Here is a 23,013-nt window from a genome sequence, read left to right on the forward strand (position 1 = left end):
CCAAATTACTACCTCGAGGTTCTTCATCACCTTTATAATGCAGTTTGTACAGGAGTAGATGTGGTTGCATCATAATAACTCGCCTATGCATCTGTATCTCTTTTGTGGATTGTAGTCAAATATTTATTTAACAGACCTCTTTTTATTTGTATGTTTGTTTTTGTGTCATTGTATTTAAAACTTGTTTTCCATGGAGAAACTTTATTCAATTTTTGGGGGAAATATTAGAGGAATTACAGGAAATTTTACATAAAGCATTTCCAAGGGAAACCCTTTTTTCCTTCTTAACTATTATTCCATCCTTTTTCTGATTTAAATTACAAAACTATGAAAAAACCATAATGGTATTGTAATAAAAAAAAAAACATTGTCAGTGCAGAAGCAGTTTCTATCTTTAGAGCTGAAAAAATTGCCTCTACATTAAAATATAACTGATAAAAAGGAAAGAGGAAAAATGTACTGATAAAACTCTTTGTCATACAAAATCTCTTAATGACGTTTATGAATTGTGAATTATGCTAAAAAGGAAAAGGGATTAAGTGAAAACTTGTACTTTTTTTTGAATAATTTTTTGTAATTTCTTCAGACAGTTTAAATTTAAACTTGCAAACACTAATGGAGAAAAGAATACATTTAATATAATATTATTAGACTCCGTTCTTTTCATCTAGTGTATCAAAATATATAACTACAAAGGAAACCTTTTATTTTCAGTAATGAGAACATATCTATTTGGTAATTTCTTTTATGCAGAATATGTTACATTTGTTTTATTTTCTACAGACATTTTATAATTATATATTAAATAAACGTATACAAACTACTAAGTCTTGAATTTCATGTTAGAAGCATTTTAATAGAGTGTAAATGTGGCTTTTACAAATGTACCGTAGTAAAAAATTAATTACAAATTTTTAATTTCTTTAGTGTTTTTTGTTTTTAATGCTTGTTTCATCTTTTCTTTTTTTTTTTTAAGAAAAATTGTTAAACTAAAATTATAGAAGAAGGGTTCATGTATTTAATTGGAATGGTATGTAAAGAATTTATAGTAGTACATAATTCATGCCACATTAATTAATATATTTTACAAAAATTGAGGATTGCATGTATTATATTTTTATTTATCTGATCTTGCATATTATAAATAGAAAATAAAGGATTCACAAATAATATTAAAATACTACATTATTGTTTTTTTTTTTTTTTTTAATGATTTTTAGAACATTCAAAATCGGAAACAAAATCCCTACGGCTATAATGCCCTTAATGATGATGACGAAGATATGGATGATGACCATGGAAAGAAAATATTGAAGAAGTATGATGAAGAAATTGAAGGCGAAAAGAAATCAAGTTTTACTATTGGTATAGTTCTCATATATATATATATATATGTAGATAAAAATCTTTTATTATGATCATTTTATGTCCTGAAGAATAGATTATATCATATATTAAAAATTATTATCTTAAAAAAAAGTTCTATTTATTCAGATTTGAGTACTAGATCATGGTTACCGGTGTTCTTTGGTGTTTCGGTTTCAATTAACCGGACATATCAGGTACATACAGTCAGGCCAAGTACGAACAAGGGACACAGCTGCCTATGGGCCCTGAATCCAGCATGGAATTTTTAGAAATTTACAGATAAATAATAGCTAAATTACAGTTCTCTTGTGTATCACGCTGTAGAATTTAGGTAAAGAACTAACTACTTACTTAAATTTTAGTGCTCCTGAAACTGAATTGCTTCAGTTTAGGTTTTCTAGTCATGCTACTTTACAACTATTACAGTCAGAATGGTGAAATTTTAATTGGACATGTAATTAAAATTGAGATAACTAATTTATTTTTTTTATATGCAATTTAAAAACTACAAACGATCAGAATTACATGGCAATTAAAAATCGCTTACTTTTCATGTTTGAATGTATATGTATTGACTCATTTTATGTATATAAATGTGTGTCCAGAAATGAAAATAAAGTAATCAATTGTCATTAATTCATATATATATATATATATATATATATAAACACAGCTGAGACTGTTTTTTTTTCATGAATCTGAATATGAGAGGTTGTAATAAATGAAAAAGAAAAATTTTGTAATTCTCAATTAACTGAACCTCAAAAATTGGCTTACATAGATGTAAATGATTATTTCTTGCATGAATTCCAATAGATCCTAGTAAATGTTTAAAAATACTGAAAAAAAGTGAGTAATTACTTTGATGATTCTTTAATATGCTATGTTGAATGAATCAATCCACAAGTAATTACAAAATTAACGATAAAAAATCTGAAGTTAGAGAAAATACATGAGGAAAATTAATTTTTATGAAATATTAAACTACTCAGTATTTTCAAAAAGGTTTCAGAAGAAACTAATGTAGAAAATTGAAAAATAGAATTCATTTTATAATATATTAAAAATATATAGGACACATAAAAATGTTACTTATGATTCTCAGAAATGTAGCAAAGTCTTCAAAAATATATAAAATTATAAATTTTATAAAGTAAAAAATTAACTATTAAAAGTAGTTGACAACAAACAATGCATTCTTAGTAAAAACTAGAGTAATAAAAGCGCAATGACCCCTCATCTTTCCATTTAACCAAAATAGTCATATCCACCTAGATCTGTCTGTGTAATATGGCACAGAGACTAGTATAGCTTTCACCTGAATCCTCTTGATCCAGCGAGAATGTACTATTAAAATGAGCTCACAACTTTGAAAAATTAGTTCTGAAAAACCAATGAGAAGAGAATGGGTCATGAAATGGTTTGCATGCCTTTAAAATTTTTTAGTATTTTAAAAAGATTTTTAATTTGAGAAGAATACTCATTAAGGCAAAATATATAAAAAGCAGAATATAAAATACCAAGATAATTAAATAAAAAAAAAAACAAAGGTAAATAATAGTTATATCTAAAATATAATTACACAAGTAAAACAATAGAAATAATGATTAAAATATATGGTAAAAATAAATATAAAAAAGCATATAAACCAATAGCCACATAATAATTATTTAAAAAATAATAAAGAAGATTTAAAAGGAATATATACAATTAAATGCAACGAATGTAACAATATTTATTATCTAATTATCTGTCCATCTATTAGAATACAAACATAGTATTACAGATTGCAAAACCAACTTAAAAGATTTTGGAGAATTTTTAAAATGATAAAAATGAAATGGATATATTCTAAAAAATAGTACATTTATAAATATAAAATGATGATCACATTCAAGGAGGATGATTATTTAATTAAAACCATAATAAAAATACATTCATTCTAAGCGTTTGCAATAAAGAAAATTTTATGTTTTAAAGATAAATTATTTCAGTATTGGACAGCAAATTTACTTATTTGCTTATTCATTTAAAATTTCACAATAGAAAACGTAATTTCAGAAAACAAAATGACGTTAAAGAATATGTTTTAATGTAATAAATATAGAATTTAATACCAACTGGTGGTTTGTATTTCATATAATATTAAATTTTATTAACACAGTAGTAGTCCATACGTTATGAATTATTTAAATTTTCAAAAAAAAAAAAATATATATATATATAAAATTTCATATACATATGAATCTCTTTCTTCACAGGTATTGATGAAACAAAAAGAAAAGAAATTGTTAAGAGAAAATTACAGATAAATAAAACAGCGGTATCACTTAATGTACCTGCTCCTCAGCTAGCTGCGGAGTATTATACTGAAGAGGAATTGAATATTAAGTTTAAAAAACCAAAGAAAAAGGTAAATCTGTATCTTTTATTATGATTTTTTTTTTTGTATAAAAAGTGTGAAAAATGGAGTGAAATGTTTTGGGATGTTAGTTGTACTCATGTGATATTCAGTGTGGCATTTAGCAGAAGTTGTCACTCGTGTGTATATAAATCTACAATTTTTTTGGTTTTGAATATTACGAGTGAAGTGGTTCTTCCTGTGTTAGTCATTTAACACATACATTCTCTCTTGGCAACGACTGCTGTGGTTATAGATTAATAATAAATATTCCAGTTGTATAGAGTGAAATTATATTCTGCATTGTTAAATTTTTTTTTCTGTTATAGCTGTATAGCTATATTTATTAATCTGCCAGTATTGTCAAAGCTATTGCCTTCTATTAAGAATAATTTCTTTAGGCCTTTTATGATTAGTATCATAATAAACTAAAAAGACTAACTGCCAATCTATAATCGGCCATAAAGTTTGTTGTACAGAGTAAAATTTCAAAATAAATAAAAAATTAAACTTTTATATTTTTGATATTAACTTATAATATTTTATTCATATAGATAAGAAAGATAAGAGACAGAAAGCCAAGAATGTTAAAAGCAGATGAATTGTTATCGGAAACAACAAACGGTGAACGACTGATCAAAACAGAAGAAGAAGAATGGCTTAGGGATATTGGAACCAGAAGAAGGCCTCAAAGTCGGTTAAAACCTGATCTTGATGAACTAGAAGCTCCTCCACCTCCAGTAATATCAATAAAGAGAGAGCCTGAAGATGTTGATATTCTAATGGAAGTTGATGATTTACCTCGTAAGTATGAATTTACTTTTAAAAAAGTAGAATTTTTAATTGAATTTTTCAATTTGCACTTGCTTGACATTTTAAAACAGATTTATAGAAGTCAGTGATGTTTTACAGTTATAGTCTTAAAATCAGGACAGACCTTTTTTTGATTTTTGTTATGTTAAACTTTTTGTATTATTACACATATTGTGTTGTACTTTAAAAGTATTTTCTTTTAAATATAATTTACTTTTTTAATTTAAAAAAAAAGGATTATAATAACATTAGAAGGTAAATAACTTATAGCCTGTCTTTCTAAATGGAGATGGAAAATAAGGCGTGTATTACGATTTGAAAAATATCTTATTTCAGATTGTCCTATTTTGTTACTCAAGAAATGTGGAATCGAGAATATTCTGGACTACCTTGGACCACAATAGGGTTTTTTTTTTGGAGGGAATTTTATATCCTGCTGATCTTGCAGCCATCTGCTGGCAGATTTCACATTTTTTCTTTATTACAAAATCAGATTTAACATCAACATTATAAAATTAACTCATGTACGTGTAACTATTTGGAGGAATTTTCTGGTACTGTATTTTAATTGCTTAAAATCTTTCACAGCTTAGGTTTTTAAACCCTGAAGAAAATGTTCAGCTGGAGTAAATTTTACCATAAGCTGTAAGTATAATAAAAATATTAAATTTACTTTCTGTAAAAAATGTTTAATCCGCCGGTGTGAAGACAGATGATAAGTATAAAAACATAAGATGTGAAAAATTTTAAAGCAATTAAAATACAGTACCAGAAAATTTCCCAAAATAGTTTCGTGTACTACATGACTTTTATAATTTTGATGTTAAACCTTCACAGGCGGTGATGTTTTGTGGCTGTAGGTGGAAGACATTTTCAAAAAAAAAAAAGTTCATGCAAACTACTTTTAAAACATGCATTCATTCATAAAAACAAACATGTACATTGTGTTTTTGCTGAATTCTGTCACCAATCTGGTTAAAGAACACTGTTTAATTATCTTGCGATAAATAGCTTACGCAAAATCAGAACAAGTCTCACTGAGCTTACTAGAATTTGTAAACTATAGGTGATTATTTTGGTTTTGTTTTTACATTGAGTTCTTCTCGTGTAAAAGACACTGAATAATAATAGTAACAGTTAGCAACATTGATGGTAATATAAAACCAGCAATTTTGAAGAAGTAGTGCATCTAGGCAGGAAATAGTATAATATGGTTTTATTGTAGTAATAATAATAATAATATAAATATTTGTCAATTTCCTTCTGAATTTTTATCTTGATAATTTTGTTTGAATTCAAATGAAGCAAGCTAGAAATGAAGTTTTGGAAGGAACAGTTTGTAAACAAATTACTTAAAAATGAGCGAAAAACACAAAAAAATGCACACGTCTTGTTACATATGCATTGTCATTGAACTCATCTGATAACTGAAGTAAAATGTTCCCAATCACGTATCAGGAATTTCCATCTCAAAATGATTGAAAGAACATCTCCTGCCATCTCTTGGAATTTATATATATAACTACATTAAGACAAATAGGCAAGTCACATTCATAGACCCACATATGGGTTTCCACCCTCCAGCGTAAGTACAGGTAGCCCATATATGGGGTTCCACCTGTGAAGGGTTAAATTTCATTTTGTAATGAAGAAAAATAAAAAAAGAAATTAAACAATAAAAAAATATCATATATAAAACTGTCAATTTCCAAGTTTTTGATCTTTAACCTTTTTTTATTTCACTTATATTTTAGAGAAGTATGAAGACCAAATATATCACTTATTATAAAAGAAAAAGTGGTTTTAAATTTTGTTTATCTTTTAAATTGGCACTGTCAGATCATATTGCTCTGATTGAGTTGACAATTATTGTTAATTATGAGGTATGAAGTGTTTTAAGTACTTTATTCGATGATTAATACTTAACAGACACATGATACCTAGAATTTGTATAACAACTGTGGTTGCATCACTAGTATTTGGAACAAAAAAATACAAACATTACAGTCATGATTTACACATACACAAAATAGGAAAATTAAAGATGATTTTTAAGTATGCAGAGTTTGTCAAAATAAAATGCCTGCAGCATTCATTATCAGTTATTTAAAAAAATATGTAGTTCTCATTTAAAGTAAATTTTATAAATTCATTTCACGATCTGTCTTTTAAGTTTGTTTTAGACTTCCTTTTCTTCATGTGTTTTTATTTTGAATGTCTTGTATGTAAACAGTTATTTAAAAAAAAAAATACAAATTTAGTTTTCTCTTTTAGCACCACCAGAAGATATTTCAGGAATTAAAGTAGAAACTGATGATACAGAATTAGAACTTGCATTAAAAAAAGCAAGGAGATTAAAACAAAAGGAAGCAATAGAAAATAAACCAGCAGTGGAAAAGGTAAAGATCTATTTTTTTTTAAATTATTATTAAACGTACATAACTGTTAATAATAATTATGTATTTGAATTGTATTGTGTATTTGAAGTGTTGTTTATCCGATTATATCAGTTTATGGTTTCATTTTTAAAAATCACTACTGTACATAAGTTTTCTTACATTATTACTTTTGGCAACCTAGTTTACATTTAAAAGAAGTTTTATACTGATTGTTTTTGTTGCTGCTATGGTCAAGAGTGTCGCTTGTTTATGTTTTGGAGTGTCGCTTTATATGGAAGTGAAACTTGGACAATCTGAGTATCTGAGAAGAAAAGATTAGAAGCTTTTGAAATGCAGTGCTATAGGAGAATGTTAAAAATCAGATGGGTGGATAAAGTGACAAATGAAGAGGTATTGCGACAAATAGATGAAGAAAGAAGCATTTGGAAAAATATAGTTAAAAGAAGAGACAGACTTACAGGCCACATACTAAGGCATCCTGGAATAGTCGCTTTAATATTGGAAGGACAGGTAGAAGGAAAAAATTGTGTAGGCAGGCCACGTTTGGAATATGTAAAACAAATTGTTAGGGATGTAGGATGTAGAGGGTATACTGAAATGAAACGACTAGCACTAGATAGGGAATCGAGCTGCATCAAACCAGTCAAATGACTGAAGACAAAAAAAAAATGGTCAAGACTTCTGATTAAATATATATATATATATATATATATATTTTTTTTTTCTATTTTTAATTCTACTAATATAAACCACCTGCTGTGTAGAATATTAAGATAAGACATACTTAGCTTAATTTTATCATGAAAGTACTTTCGTGGGATCCTGCATCCTCAATCATGATTGAAATTAAACTTTAAGCAACAGTTTTTAACTTTTTAATGCAGTTTATAATTCAATCACGACTGAGGATTCAGGATCCTGTGAAGGAATGCAGTTTATAATTCAATCACGACTGAGGATTCAGGATCCTGTGAAGGAACTTCACAGGATCCCAATATTTTGTACGAGGTGATTTATTTCAATATAATTTAACAGTACAAAGGAATAATATGAATCTTAAGATGTTCAGTAAAATAATTTAACGTTAGCATAAATTAAAAATAAATCTAGACCAATAAAATAGTTTAAATATTTAGACAGTGTTTAATAAAACACATTAAATAAATTTTGAGATTGCATGTACTAGTTAAAAGCTATACATTGTTTTGGTGAAGTGTCTGTGATTCAAAAAACAATAAAATAAATATAACCAAGTCATACAAAAATTATTATTTTTGCACTATGTTTTCATGTAATAAAAAATAAAAGTTAGTATTATTCAGCTTGCTTTATCTTTTTTTACATTGTATTTTATGTAGGGCTGCATATTTTTTAAGAAGAATGTTCATTTGTATATAAAGTTATGTGAAATAAACTGGAAGATAAAGAAGCAAGCAACTTATAAATAATAATGTGTGTCTAGGTAGGATGCCCTCCAACTGCAGTGAAAATAGTGCAAATCTGTAAAAGCATAATGCTGCTCAGAGAATGTTACTTAAAAAATTACATTACAATATAATATTCACTCTGTTAGATAGTAATAGTAATTATAGTTCAATTAATTCATATTTTTTTTTTTTTTTTAATTTTGTATACAGTAATAATTTAATATGAGAAAACTGATGCATTTTATAGGTTGCTGAAATGGTTCTGAGTGAAGAAATGGGTTATGCTGCTCCTGGTCCTGGTGGAACGATTGTTCTGAATTCTACTGCTGAATTTTGCCGGACATTGGGTGATATACCGACTTATGGTTTATCAGGAAACAGAGATGAAGATGCTCAGGAAATATTGGTAAATAAATTCTAACGGTTATTTTGTCTGTCTATAAATAAAATTATGTTTATAAATATTCCTTAAGTTTAACACAGTGTAGTAGGTATTTTGTTTTTAACCAACTTTAAAGTATTATATGAAGAGTAAAATGTACCACCGATGAAATTTTTTTTCTTTCTCTTTATCAACAGCAGCAGCATGTATTAACCCTTCGCAGCTGGAAACCTATATGTGGGCTACCAATACTTACACTTAGGGCAGAAATCCACATATTTGTCTCTGAATTGACCTGCTATTTGTCTACATGTAGTTACATATAAATTTTAAGAGATGGCAGGAGATGTTCTTTCAATCATTTTGAGGCGGGAATTCCTGGTACACGTGATTGGGAACCATTTTACTTCAGTTATCAGATGAGTTTAATGGATGTATGCATTATTTTTTAGTTTTTTCACCCATTTTCAATATAATGGCAAAAAGAAAGTTTCTTACAAGCTCCACAAAATTTTTGAGACAAAAATTCAGAAGGAAATGAATAAAAATCTATATTATTATTATAATAATAAAGCTATATTATACTATTCCCTGCCTAACCATTATATTATTTGCCTGCGAAAACCCTCATAAAACTTTGCAGCACATTCATGATATCCCTAAGGTCAATGTTTTTGTTTCCTAAGCAAAGATTGTATAGCCCATTCTTCCAGGAGGCAACCATAAATGGTATCGTTTATTTGGATGACATGCTTCAAAATTTTCTAATTCCTCAGTTTGACGATGATAACCAAGATGGATGCCATTACTATCAGCAATCAGGGCACCACCTCACTACTGCCTAGGAGTCAGATTTTCTTGATATTCAATTCTGAGGTTAGTGGATTGACTGTGAAGGTCCAGTTGGATGGCCACCTCGCTTCCCAGATTTGATCCCACTAGAATTGAATCGCTCATTATAAAATGAGTATTTCTAAAAGTGATTATAGAATAAAAGTAAAAAGTTAAAATTGTATTTATAATGCTATGTGTTCGTTATACTAAGCAAACTGTATACTACTTGATCCACAATTTATTACAGAGAAATAAACTTTATTAAAGATTTAGTTGGTTCAGTGTTAGAATAAAAATCATTCACAACATACAGAAAAAAGAGCAAACATAAAATGTATAAAAAAAACTTATTTCATTATAATAGAGAAGTAGGACAGGAGAAACCATGACCCAAAATTGTATTTAACCATTTTTAGTAGGACGGTGAAAAATATTTTTAATACCCCACAACTTTAATGTTAGTGTGGCTGGCTACATCTAGGAAGTTGCCTCTTTATGTTCAGAAATAGTAGACCCATTCTTTCAATGGGTCTACTATTTATTTAGCATGGAGGGATTTTTAAAAAAATGTACATAATAGATAGGAATTAGATAGTTAGGAAAATGACTATCTGTAATGATGCAAAAACCTTATTTTTGAATAATGATCCGGAATAGTTTTGTGAAGTTTTCTATTTTTCTTATGATAATATTTTTCAAACCTATTTAACAAGCATGCGTTAAGTTGTGGGCAATCTTGAGTCAGAGGTCTCTGTGATTAGATGCTTATTCAGTTATTTGTATTTTTTAATTTTATTCTGTAAATACTGTACTTAAATTCATAGTACAATTATTATTTTTGTGAATATTAATTCCTCAGCTAGAAGACCGGGCGTGGGCAGCCTTTTCAACTGTAAAGGGCTGTTTAGACATTCAAAATTTAAAGAGTTCTGTGTCCAAGACAAAGTTTATGCTTCTCAAGAGTGCAGGCAAATTATCATAGGTCGTGTAACCCCCATATTAAATATAAAGGCTGTCTAATCAGCCAAGTTAAGAGTTCATAAGTACCTAGGTGTTTTTGTTTGATAAAAAGTTGCTGTTTAGCAACCACATTAGGCAAGTAGTGGGGGATGCCGTCTCAGTGATGCACAAACTTAGGAGGATTGCTTGTAAAGATGGATTGTCAGGCCATCAAATGTACATGTACCAAGGTGTCTTCGAAAGCATAACCTCCTATGCAGCACCCATTTGGGCGCATAGGTTGGATATGAATACAGCACTTTTTCAAAATTTAAGGAATGCCCAGTGCAGAGCCTTAATTGTATGCACTGGTGTATTTAAAACTACCTCCTACAAGGCTATCACCATATTGGGAAAGGTTCTCCCATTCAATTTATTGATGAAAGTTCAGGTAGCGATATGGAACTTTTGAAGAGGCCGGAAGGAGACAGAGATAGTTGGGCTGCGGTTACAAGCCAGGCCAGTACCGAAGCGGAATGGTGATCACAATGTATCAGATCTAAATTTCATTCAGTTGCCTATCTCCCGCCTGCAGAAAAGGCTGCAGAGCCTCGCGATGGAAGCATGGCAGCTGGAATGGGACACCATGACCAAGGGAAGATCCTTGTATGAGTTTATACAGGATCAGGGGGAATGGTATGCCACGAGGCCGTTTTTAAGGGCAATGGGTTTCTAGGTACTCTCCAACCACACTAACTTGAACCAATATCTGTTTTGGTTCCACCTGGCAGCTGATGAGCTGTGCGTTTGCAGGGAGATCCAGTCAAATGAACACCTGATTTTTGACTGTCCTGCTCTTGGGAGGGGGGCATAGACCAGGCCACTCTGAAACTTAAAGTTGGAAAAAAATTGGCCAAATCAATGTAGTGAGAGCTGCATTTTCGGACCATGTGGGAGTTCCTAGATGCAGGTTGCTTTGTTCAACCGGCATCTGTACATAAGGGAAAGACTCTTACCGCATTGCTGTGGGAAGCTAACCCTGAGTATGGCTGACCACCAGCCAATCATTATGGCTTCAAGCGCTATAAAATGGTGGACAGGTACTTGTTGGCATTCAGCGACGTAGGTGTGGCAGCAAATTGCTTTGCTGCCTAGACAAAATAAATTTTATTGTGGATATCATATAAACTTTTAGTAATTGACATGGTGTGCCTACCCATTTTAGCAAATGTATGACAAGTGAGCGGTTGGGACACGTAAGCCGGTGGTGTATGGCATCGCGCTTAGTTCGCTCACGTTAGGTAAGCTCTAGAGCCTATATTAGTATACCAGTCGCTAAACTGTTCGAGGCTCAGTTGCCGTTGTGGCACAGACATTCGGGTCATATGCTTTAAGGCGACTGAATGGGGTGCTGGCAGGAGGAATGCCAAGCAAACCAAATTCCTCAGCTTCCACTGTTGATTGTTTAACATTTATAGAAATAACAATTTAGTTTTGAATTTAAATAGATATGTTTCTACAGTCTTGAGCATTTTCTTGTTTTACAATTTATTTCAATAATTATTTAGCTTAATTTTTTTTTGTGTTTTTACATTCCTGGCTATAGCAATATACGAGGTCTGTAAATAAAAGTAATGAGAAAAATTGGTCCAGAAAAATTTTTTATTTACAATCCAATTATATAGGTCCCTTGGGAAGTCACACAATGTTTCAAACAGTTTTCCCACTCTCTGTAGCAGTGTTGGAACTCAGAAATCAGAATATCCTTCAGATAGTCTATTACATTTTTTTTTTTTTTTTACTGTTCCAAAATGTGTCATTCGAGATTTTTTTTTAAAGTTAGGAACAGAAAAAAGTCGCAAGAACTCAAATCAGGTAAATAAGTTGGTTGAGGAATTACAGGAATGTTTTTCTTTGCCAAAGACTCATTAATTGAGAATGCAGTGTGACAAGGTTCTTTGTCATTATGCAGCATCCAGTTGTCTTTGATGGCTGGTCTGGGGCAGGCGTCTTTCAAGAATTTTTCTGTAAACATATTGATTCACTGTCTGTTCTGTATGCAAAATCAACTTATGGACAATGTCATTACTATCAAAGAAACAAATTAGCATGATTTTGATTTTTGATTGCTCGTTTTTGCTTTTTTTGGACGTAGTGAGTTTGTTGAAGTGTGCCACTTTTTTACTCTGGCATTTTGTTTCTGGGTTGTACTTAAATATCCAAGATTAAACACCAGTAATAACATTTTTTTTTTTTTTTAGAAAATCAGGATCTGTTTCAATTTGCCCTTGAAGATTGCAGCACACTTCCACCATGTTGTTTTTCTGTTCAACAGTGAGGTTTTTTGGGACCAATTTTGTACACTTTTTCATGTCCAATTAATTTGTCAAAATTAGATAGCCTGTGTTATCGTTCAAATTCAATTTTCTGCAATCATTCTGACATTTAATTGCCTATTGTACCATATAAAGTCTGATTCACATAAAATTTTTGTCACTTTTTGATGTTAACAGTTTTCCAGAGCATGGATCATTCGCAACTGATTCCCAGCCACCTGAAAAACTACCTAAAAACGTGGGCTCATGACAGTGGATCATCTCCATATATGTCCTTTTCAATTTTGAAAAAGTTTCACAAAACTTGTTTGTACAATGTTGCTCATATTAGTATCGCTCGTTTCTGTAACGCATAACAAAAATTTGTTTCACAAAAACTTTGTTTACATCTCACACGACAACAATAGACTAAAAATATTAATACCTAATAGAAATCAACTGTTCATGTAACCATATGTTTACTAGTAACTCTATAGTGTTGTTACTTTGGCTGCCAAAAAAACTAGTCTCATTACTTTATTTACAGACCTCATTGCTACTATAGCTATAATGGGGAAGTACATAGATAAGTCAAAAAAATATTTAAAAAATTGGTATTTTTTTTTAAATCTTGTGCCTTTAGAAGATAAAACAAAAGTTTAATAAATAAATATATAAATTGTAAATAATTTGAGAAAAAATGTTTTATTCCAATGCTGCGAGGGTTATTTTTTTTCAAGGTTCGATCAGTCGCGAAATAAAAATCGGCGCAAGAATCTGATGAACCTTTGTGCAATGTCTAGTATGGCGTTAAATCACGCTGCGTCACTTCGTTAAGTTCTGAACGCGCATCTAGCACGTAAACATGTCTACAACAATAGCATCTCCTGCCAAGTGTGAAGTGCGTGCAGTAATTCAATTTCTTCAGGCTGAGGGGTGTAATGCAGCTGAAACTTCAATGAGTGATAGCAAAGTGCGACAATGGTGCAGGAACTTCAAAGCAGGACGTACAGATGTTCTTGATGCAGGCGGTCAGGGAAGGAAGCGAGTGTCAACCGATGATCTCGTTGAGCGAGTGGATAAGGCCATTTGAGATTGGTTCACAATTTCTGTAATGAGAGATTCATTTCCTGAAATTTCAAGGTCAGCTCTCTACACCATTGTGAGTGAGAGACTTCAGTACCACAAACTGTGTGCCAGATGGGTTCCCAAGATGCTGTCCGACCATCACAAAACAATGAGAATGGACGCCTCCCTAACGTTTCTCCAGCGCTACCACAATGAAGGAGAAGATTTTTTGAACAAAATTGTCACAGGGGATGATACATGGGTCCATTTCGAAACTGAAGAAACAAAAGAACAATCCAAAGAGTGGATGCATTCACATTCTCCTTGTAAACCAAAGAAGTTCAAGTGAACCTTCTCCAACAGAAAGTGTATGGCTACTGTGTTCTAGGACTGGAATGGAGTTCTCTTTTTGGAATTCATGGAATGTAGCATGACCATCACTGCAGCCTCATACTGTGTTGACTCTTCAACGTCTACGAAGGGCAATTCAGAATAAGCGACGAGGAATGTTGTCATCATTCATTGTCTTTCTCCATCACAATGCTCGGCTGCACACTGCAGCTGTAACAAAAAATCTCCTGCAGCGTTTTCATTGGGAAGTGTTTGATCACCCACCATACAGCCCGGACTTGGCTCCATCTGATTTTCACCTCTTTGCTCAGATGAAACGCTGGCTAGAAGGACAACATTTAGGCACAGACATCGAGCTGCAGACCAGCATAGAAACATTGGCTAAAAATACAGGTGGCTCCGTTCTATGACGAGGGTATTGGAAAGTTGGTACCACGCTACGACAAATGTCTAAATTGGAATGGCGACTACGTAGAAAAATAGCGTAACTATGTAAGTACTTGTTACAAATAAACAATTTTTTATTTTCACTGTGGTTTTAATTTCGTGACTAATCGGACCTTGAAAAAAAATAACCCTCGTATAAAGTTCAAAAAACTAATTTTATCAGATGGATGTTTGTATTTACACATGTATGTATGTTGGTCTTATAACTATGTACGTTGTTGACTGATTTTCTTTAGACTTTGTAGGCAGGTACTACCTTCAGAGAGAAGAGAATTTATTAAATTTTTACAATAATTGTAAAAAGGACTGAGGTGTTTCGGGTGAAATAAAATTTTAAATCTTTAAAATATAAAAATCTTAATTTTTTTAAACGTTTGAAGGAAAATAGATTATTAATAGGGAAATTTTAAAATCAGATTTTTCTTGGCTTCGCAAAAAAGGAAATAGTTTTACTATTATTTTACATTAACCTTTTAAATTGAAGAAAATGAAAATAAGAAGTCATTCATATTGCATTAATTTGTATGACTGCTGTTATATATTACCTAATTGACTCAGGACAATCTAAATTTATTTTGATAGTCAATATCATGAATTTTTAAAGTGTGACATTACAGAAAGTACATTATTTAGCAGACTATCCAAATTATTTTCTTTTAAAACTGAGATTAGGTTATTATTGTATTCACTATTACATGAGAATATGGCTCCTGGTAAACACGAGGTGCCTCAGATTAGATAGATCCTAATTAAATTTTTCATGAATTATTCTTGCTGAAAACATGAACGTTATGAGTAGAAGTCAATAAATTCATTTTGAAAGTAGAATTGAGAAAGTTGTCTTACACAAAAACATTCATTTCTTTAAAATGTTGCCTGTCTTTATTTAATTAATACATTTGTAGCAGCTGCATCCTGCCATTTGGTTCTTATAAATTTTCCTTTTGTAAAACAACCTAAGTGAAAAAAAATTGTTGTCTTTTCTGTAAGATTATCATTTTTGATAGTACCAAGTGATATGTAATTTTTGTTATTGGAATTACGATGGCTGTAAAAATAAAAAATTTAGTTGCTGAAATTTATTCAAACATGTTCATTGCTGAGTACTTGAAACTTGCTAACCACACACATATGCCTGGTAGTATAATAGCTTTTATATCTACTGGTGGACAGTAAGCATATTACTGTTGACACAGTTTCATATGTTAGTGCGCGCATCAGAAAGGTTTATAGTTTGTTACTGTGCAGTTCATTTGTAGTTACATTAAACTATCCTTTTTTTTGCTGGAATTCACATGAATTCATTCCTTTTAAAGGATAGATTTATTTTATACATTATTTGTATTTCAGTTAGTATTGATTATTTCAGTTATGTTTTACTTTTATTTTATAATTATATATTGACACTATTATTTTCATTTTAATTTAATACTTTTTGGAAATTATTTATACTCTTTATAATAAATTTATGTTAGATAAATATTTTTAACATTTTTATTTGACATTGTTCAGGTCATAGACAAGTCAAAGGGTAGATGGATAGATGAAATCAGATATAAACTGTATATTAAGCTAACTGATAAAAAATAAAATACAAAATTCTAAATCGGTTATTGATAAACAATGCAATAAATTATTTTTAATCTTATTAAAAAACTAGAAAAGTCTTTAGTTAACATAAATTGTTGGTATGAACAACTAACAAGTTTATAAATACCATTCAACCCTGCACGAGTGAGTTTTCTGCTTTTTGTCTCCCATGTGCACCACATGTAGCATGTCCTCATGTTTTTTGAACATTTCAAAAAATATATATATTAATAAAATATATATAATAATAAATATAAATATTAATATAATATTATTAATATAAATATATATTACATATATATATGTAAATGTTGTTAAGTAGTATTCTTAAGTTATACTTAATTTTTTTTATGTAAAAATAGGGTTTGTGTGTATTCATTCATTTCTTATAAATTTTGTTGTATCTATTTTGTTTCCAGGATTTTGAAAGGGAAATGAAGGAAGCTAAACAAAAGAAAGAAGAAGAAAAAACTGTAAATCGAGGAGGATGGAATGATGTTGAACTAGGTGTGTTGAAATTTCAGTATATTTTACTCTTATTATAATATTATTATAATTTTATTTTTAGACTCTTTATTTAGTTTGCATGGAAAAAAGACAACATTTTATAAGGTTTTTATTATTTTACTTTACGAGGGCAAATTTTATTTTTTTAAATTATATGGTTATGTAACTATGATCTTGGATAATCTTGGCTACTAACACAGAGGCTACTTAACACAGAATTAATTAGTTTTTATATGGTTTCTATCCAAAGTAAAGCTTGGCGGCTATTAATTTTTATTTACTTTTTTTTAATTTGCAACAAGAGAATCTTTTAGTCTGAAATGAATTTTTGTATTGTATGAAAAATACTATTGTTTTGCTTTCAACAGTGAGTTGTGAAAGCGGTAGCTGCAGCAATGAATAGTCCAGCAGATTGTGGAACTTTGTGATTTGATTTTTCAATGTAAGAAGTCTCAGTGGTGCCAAAATCCATTGTAATTTTTGTGTGAAATTTATCAGCTTACAATAATGAGTTAAGAAACGTAAAGGAAAGACAGTATCATCATAATCAATAAAAATATGCAATGAAAAGACTGGAAGACAAGTCATGTTAAACAGATTAAACCTAATCCTCTATTTATAAAACTGAGGATAATGGTAGCAATCAGTATGTATATCATCATACATACTGATTACTTTGTAATATGTAAAAGTAATTTGTGCAGTTACAGTCGAAAATCTGATGTCAAAATTTCAGTATTACAAATAGGCAAGTTCTTGAGCACCTCTTTGCCTTATTAACGATTGGCAAGAATAGTTGGACTTGCGGTATGTAGAGTAAATAAAAATCCATTTTATAAAATAGACAATGTTGTTAATCTAGAAATTCAATTTGAAGCATAATTGTGTATAGAAGTTGAATGGTGAGTGTTTTAATTTTGTAAACTGTAACTTATTCCTTATTAACTGCACATAATTTGTAAATCAATAAAAAAATGATTGTTTACCTATGAGAAAATTGATGCTTCATGTTTAATTTTCTTGTTGTGTAATGATCCCAAAAGTGGCATGAATCAAGTTCATTGAAAGTAAAAAGCTCAAGTAAACTGTGAGCACAGATAATGTTTTATGCCATGGCTTAAGGAAAAAGAAAGGTAAGTTTACTTCTGATAAATTTGTGGAGTAAACAATCACAGTAGAGGTGGACTGAAACGTTTTTATTATTCAAAACTAGAAACACGAGATACTGATATTAGGAATTGTTCTCATTCATGACAATGTGCATCCAGACACTGTTGCCCTCATACCTTAGAAAACTAAATGGTACTGGCATACCTTTAAAAATGTTATTAATATTCAATTTTCTATTAGCAACTTTGATAAAAACTTATTCATCATCCAGAGGTGTAATGTTGCAAGACTTGTACCTTGTTATTAAGCAATTTTCCTTTCCTTCTAGAAGAAGTGGCTTAAATCTCTGTTTCAAGGAATGTTACATTACAGATGGAATTTTTATTACGGTATATATAAATTATTGTAAATCATTATAAAAGCGCTTAGAAAAAAATAGTGTCAAAATAAAAAAAATCCCTTTCAGCACTCCGGAAAGCAGAGGTAGATATCACCAGTGCTAAGTAAGGGATAAAAAAGATATCCACCTTAAAGTTAAGAAAAACTTCAAAATTACTGCATACAACAATGGTTGCATTGAAAAAAGTTTCACATGTTAGCAAGTGAAACATGCTAGCAACATTTTGTTCATCCCTTGCCGTAAGGCTTGGTCATATCAAAAATTGTTGCAGACAAAAAGCAACAATTGTTGCAAAATTAGTTGCTATGATTTTTTTTTTGTCTTCGAAACCCCATTGCTTCCATCCCCTGGGCCAATGGTTGGTGATGTCAAAAAAACTTTAATTGGATAAGTTTTAGGTCCTTATCCAAAGAATGGTAGGAACTTTAAACAAATTTAATATTTCACTTAATAAGAAAGTTATAGCAATAATTTTTTTTTTTGAAAATGTCCCCCATTTCCACTCCCATGGTCTGATTTTGCCCATTAATGAACTCGACCGAGATTTTGGGTCATTGTATTTTATATATCAATTTGAAAGTGATTGGCACAAAATTACGGCAGTTATCGTGTTCACAAGAAAGTGACAGATATATATATATATATATATATATATATAATATAAATTAGCAAAAACAATTCTTTTGTTATTGTTTTTGTCCATATTACCCTCTACAGTAATATCTCAAAGATAAAAATATAAAAACGGTTTACCAGCAAGGGTATAGAATTTAATAATGCTTATTTTTTAATAGCGCTTTCAAGGTTTTCCCTCATCATCAGTTAAACTTTTCTCTTTTTTTTTCAAGTAAAACATAAATACAAGCATTAGTACAAAATAGTCAAAATATTAAAAATATACAGTACTGTACTGTATGTGTGGTGGCTAGCCACATAATAAAAAATTTTTATTTTTTAACTTTATATTTTTAATATTTTGACTACGTATTTTTATATGTTGTAATTTTAGTGTTTGAATTTAATATGTGATTTGAGGAAAAAAAGAAAAGTTTAACTGATGATGAGGGTAAACCTTGAAAGTGCTATTAAAAAATAATAAGCATTAGGTAAGAAGCTTATTATATTAAATTCTGTACTCTTGGTAGTAAACGGTTTTTTTACTTTTGTTTTTGATATATATAAACTTTTGTACTGACGGTGGTTTTGTGGTCTAGGGGATGTGAAACACGAAGATATGTCAAAATTTTCCAGAAGTTGAATCATGGTACCCATTACAATAAGTAGCTTTCTTATGAAATCTGTGTAAAATAAAGATTTACACCTGCAGAGCCAGCTGTAGCTTTTTTATCAACCCTTACAACTTTATAGCAAGCAGTTAAAAATAAGATTTGATTCAGTTGTAGTGGTAATTATTAATTAATATCTCTTAACTTTACAGATGACAAACCTGTTGATATAACTCCTTATGAAGCCCCTATTCTGGACGCTGAACCCGATCTAGGCACTGGAGTTGCTGGTGCATTAAGATTAGCAGTTAGCAAAGGATATCTTGAAAAAGAAACTACAAAAAGGCCCTCTGCATCAAGATTTGCTCATCTCCAGGCACAGAATTATTCTATAGAAGATAAAGCCCACGTGTAAGATTTTGAATATACATTATTTCTATATCATAAAAAAGAATGTTATTACTCTTTTTTAACGTTGATTATAATAACAAAAGTATAATATATTTCTACTGAAGAATTAAATATTTCAAAATCAAATGTGGAAGTGGTACAAAAATGGATTGTAATGACTATTTAGTTTCCAGAGCTTGAGGAAAATACTGAGAATAAAGAGATGTGATGAAAGATTAATTAAAAAAGTGATAAAAGCCAATCGAGATGTGCACTGGTATTTGAATCATGTCAAGTGAATGACTTATCACTTGAATATAGATGGTTGATATGGATACACTTGTGATTTGTCTTTCAAATTCTGTAACCACTTCTTTATCTGTTAATTATATATGTTGTTTTTATTTTTATCAATTTGAAAAAGAAATTAGCCTAGAGGCAGAAATGGCCTTTTCTGTTATCTGTTGACTTTTGTTTGTGTTACTTTATTATTTTTATTCTATAATACTTCCTTCTAGAATGTAATTGACATACCGCAGATGCGACATGGCCGATAAATTTTATCTTATTAAAAGAGAACAAAATTTTCTACTCTCTAATTTTCCAAGCTTGTTCTTTTAAGGTTTTACTATAAAATTCTCTTTGTCTGATTTGTCTCTGTATTGAATTATGTAATCTATATCTATCCACCAATTTTTTTCAAGATTATACTACACATAAAAAATCTTAATTCTATATTCTTTGTTTTCTGTTTTTTTTGTTTTTTTACTTTTTTTTTCCTTTATTCATACTTCACTGTGATAAAGCTTATAACCAGATTTTTGTTCTGCATAAGAGGATCTTTTCTGGCTTTTGCCATTACTTTCAATACTTTTTTTGCTTTATCCATCCTTTGTAATTTTATTATGTAAATGATTTTACAAAAATGAATGTAAAATTTATGTGATTCTTTCATTATCAAATTTTTTAAATTTGTTTAATTAATTACACATAAATTAACATTTAAAGTAAGTTAATATTGACTTTTTAACTAATATTTGTTGGATTTTTTTCTGTGTTGGTGTGGTGTGGTGTTCTTCCACTCCCTTGTTCATGTGTGTTCCTCTCTCAGTGGAGTTGAGTTGAGTTGATGAAGTGGACACAAGGTTGATTTGTTACATTTTAATCACTAAGTTTCTTTAGTGTAATTGTATAAAATTACCAGGGAGTGTCAATGTATACAATGAAGATCTCAATCAGTGTCAGTTACATCCAAAATGTATCATTTTATTATACAGTCCACTTAACCGATTTATGACCAGAACCAATATTTAATTTTTCAATAGAAAGAAAGAACTGTAGTGAGTATGAATGAAGAAAATGTATGAAAAGAAATGTATTATCTTGAATTAATAAGTTTTAACAGTATTGTTCAGTTATGAAAAGTTTAACTATAAAATTCATAATTTTCAAGCGATTCAAAACATAGGGTGCTTTGCTTCAATCAAATAAAAAACTACCTTATTGATAAAAAGACCTTATGATAAAAACTTGCAAAACAAATTGTAATATTTAGATTCTTTACATGTAATATCTGAGATTTAATATGAACAAATCAAAGTACTCTTATCATGCCCATAATTATGTAAAAAGGTAATTAGTTTTCTGAGAATAAGATTTATCAGCTTTGAAAAACTGAAAATAATAATAAAATGGATCAAATTTTTTATTTTTACTTAACATAAATTTTACTTTCCGTGACAATAAAATGACCTATTCTATAAACTTCAAATTTTGCTACATGCCTATTTTTAAATGATATTGTCTTAAATTTCTGCAGCGAGTACATAAAAAAACTTTGTATGGATTTTGTTTTAGAGAGGATGAAAAATTCGGCAGGAGAGAAAGATACATGGGTCCTACATGTGATTTTAAAGAAAAGGATAATTATAAACCAAATGTTAAGCTGGATTATATTGATGACGATGGTCATGTACTTTGTGCTAAGGAAGCATTCAGGTCAGTATATTTTATTGTTTAAAATATATTTTTACTCTGTATTGTTCAAGGTATAAAGAAGTAATATTAAGATTTTGTTCTATCAATTAGTTTACCCTTTACTTTTAAAGAATCATGGGCTGGGTTTATTAGAATATTGATCGATTGATTTGTATGATACTCTAGAAATCTCCAGGTACAGAGTGATTCAAAGAAACGGGAAATTTAAAAAATTAAATAACGTTAATGAAAAATTTTTTTTAGAAAATTAATTTTATTTCATGTAATTGTTCAAATGTTGCCACTTTAGGATACATACATTTTAGTTTATTTTTTAAAGATGAAATCTTCCAGGTGACCTCCTCTTCTACGTAAACACTCACGAAGTCTCTTCGTTGAATTGTTCATGGTTTGACGTAACATCTCAACTGGAATTTCTGCAATTGCTTCTCGGATCTTTGCCTTCAGTTCTTCCGTTGTAGCAGGTCTACTGTGAAACAGTTTGCTTTTAAAGTGACCGCAAAAAAAATAATCAAAAAAAGTAATCGCAAGCTGAGAGATCAGGCGATCTGGAAGGCCATCTAATGTCACCATTTCATGAAATGACACATTGTCCAAACAATCGGCATACAGCTACCATCGATATTCGTGCAGTATGTGATGTTGCTCCGTCTTGTTGAAACCAGGCTGTGTTAAGAATCGGTGGAAATCTCTTCTGTTGTTCCACAACAAAGATTTCAAGCATGGCTACGTAACGAGCGGACGTCACTGTAATTGCAAGAGCGTTGTCATCCTCAAAAAAATAAGGGCCTATAACACTGTAAGATGACATAGCACACCACACGGTCACTTTCTGGCTGTGCAACGGACGCTGGTGTAGCTGAGTAGGATTTTCTTGTGCCCAGTATCTGAAATTTTGCTTGTTAACAAATCCACTGAGGTGGGAATGCGCGTCGTCGGACATCCACAGTTCGTGAACAAACTCTTCGTTATCATTTATCTTCTGAAGCATTACATTACAGAATTGTGCTTGCACAACTGCATCATTAGGTTTCAGTTCCTGGACGAT

At 30.3% G+C, this 23,013-nt stretch overlaps 1 protein-coding gene across 1 annotated transcript in view; it reads left to right on the top strand.

Moving 5' to 3' along the window:
- The window catches only part of LOC142326180 (U4/U6.U5 tri-snRNP-associated protein 1), a 98,990-nt gene that overhangs the window by 61,708 nt on the left and 14,269 nt on the right, over positions 1-23,013 (top strand). Inside the window, exons 6-13 of the mRNA XM_075368449.1 lie at positions 1,221-1,365; positions 3,630-3,781; positions 4,324-4,573; positions 6,857-6,981; positions 8,656-8,814; positions 16,754-16,841; positions 19,790-19,988; positions 21,825-21,965. Of these exons, the coding sequence (XP_075224564.1) occupies positions 1,221-1,365; positions 3,630-3,781; positions 4,324-4,573; positions 6,857-6,981; positions 8,656-8,814; positions 16,754-16,841; positions 19,790-19,988; positions 21,825-21,965 (1,259 nt within the window). The remainder of the gene's footprint in view (positions 1-1,220; positions 1,366-3,629; positions 3,782-4,323; positions 4,574-6,856; positions 6,982-8,655; positions 8,815-16,753; positions 16,842-19,789; positions 19,989-21,824; positions 21,966-23,013) is intronic.

Source organism: Lycorma delicatula, chromosome 6 (genome assembly GCF_047948215.1).
Source record: "Lycorma delicatula isolate Av1 chromosome 6, ASM4794821v1, whole genome shotgun sequence".
Classification (NCBI taxonomy): Eukaryota; Metazoa; Arthropoda; class Insecta; order Hemiptera; family Fulgoridae; genus Lycorma; species Lycorma delicatula.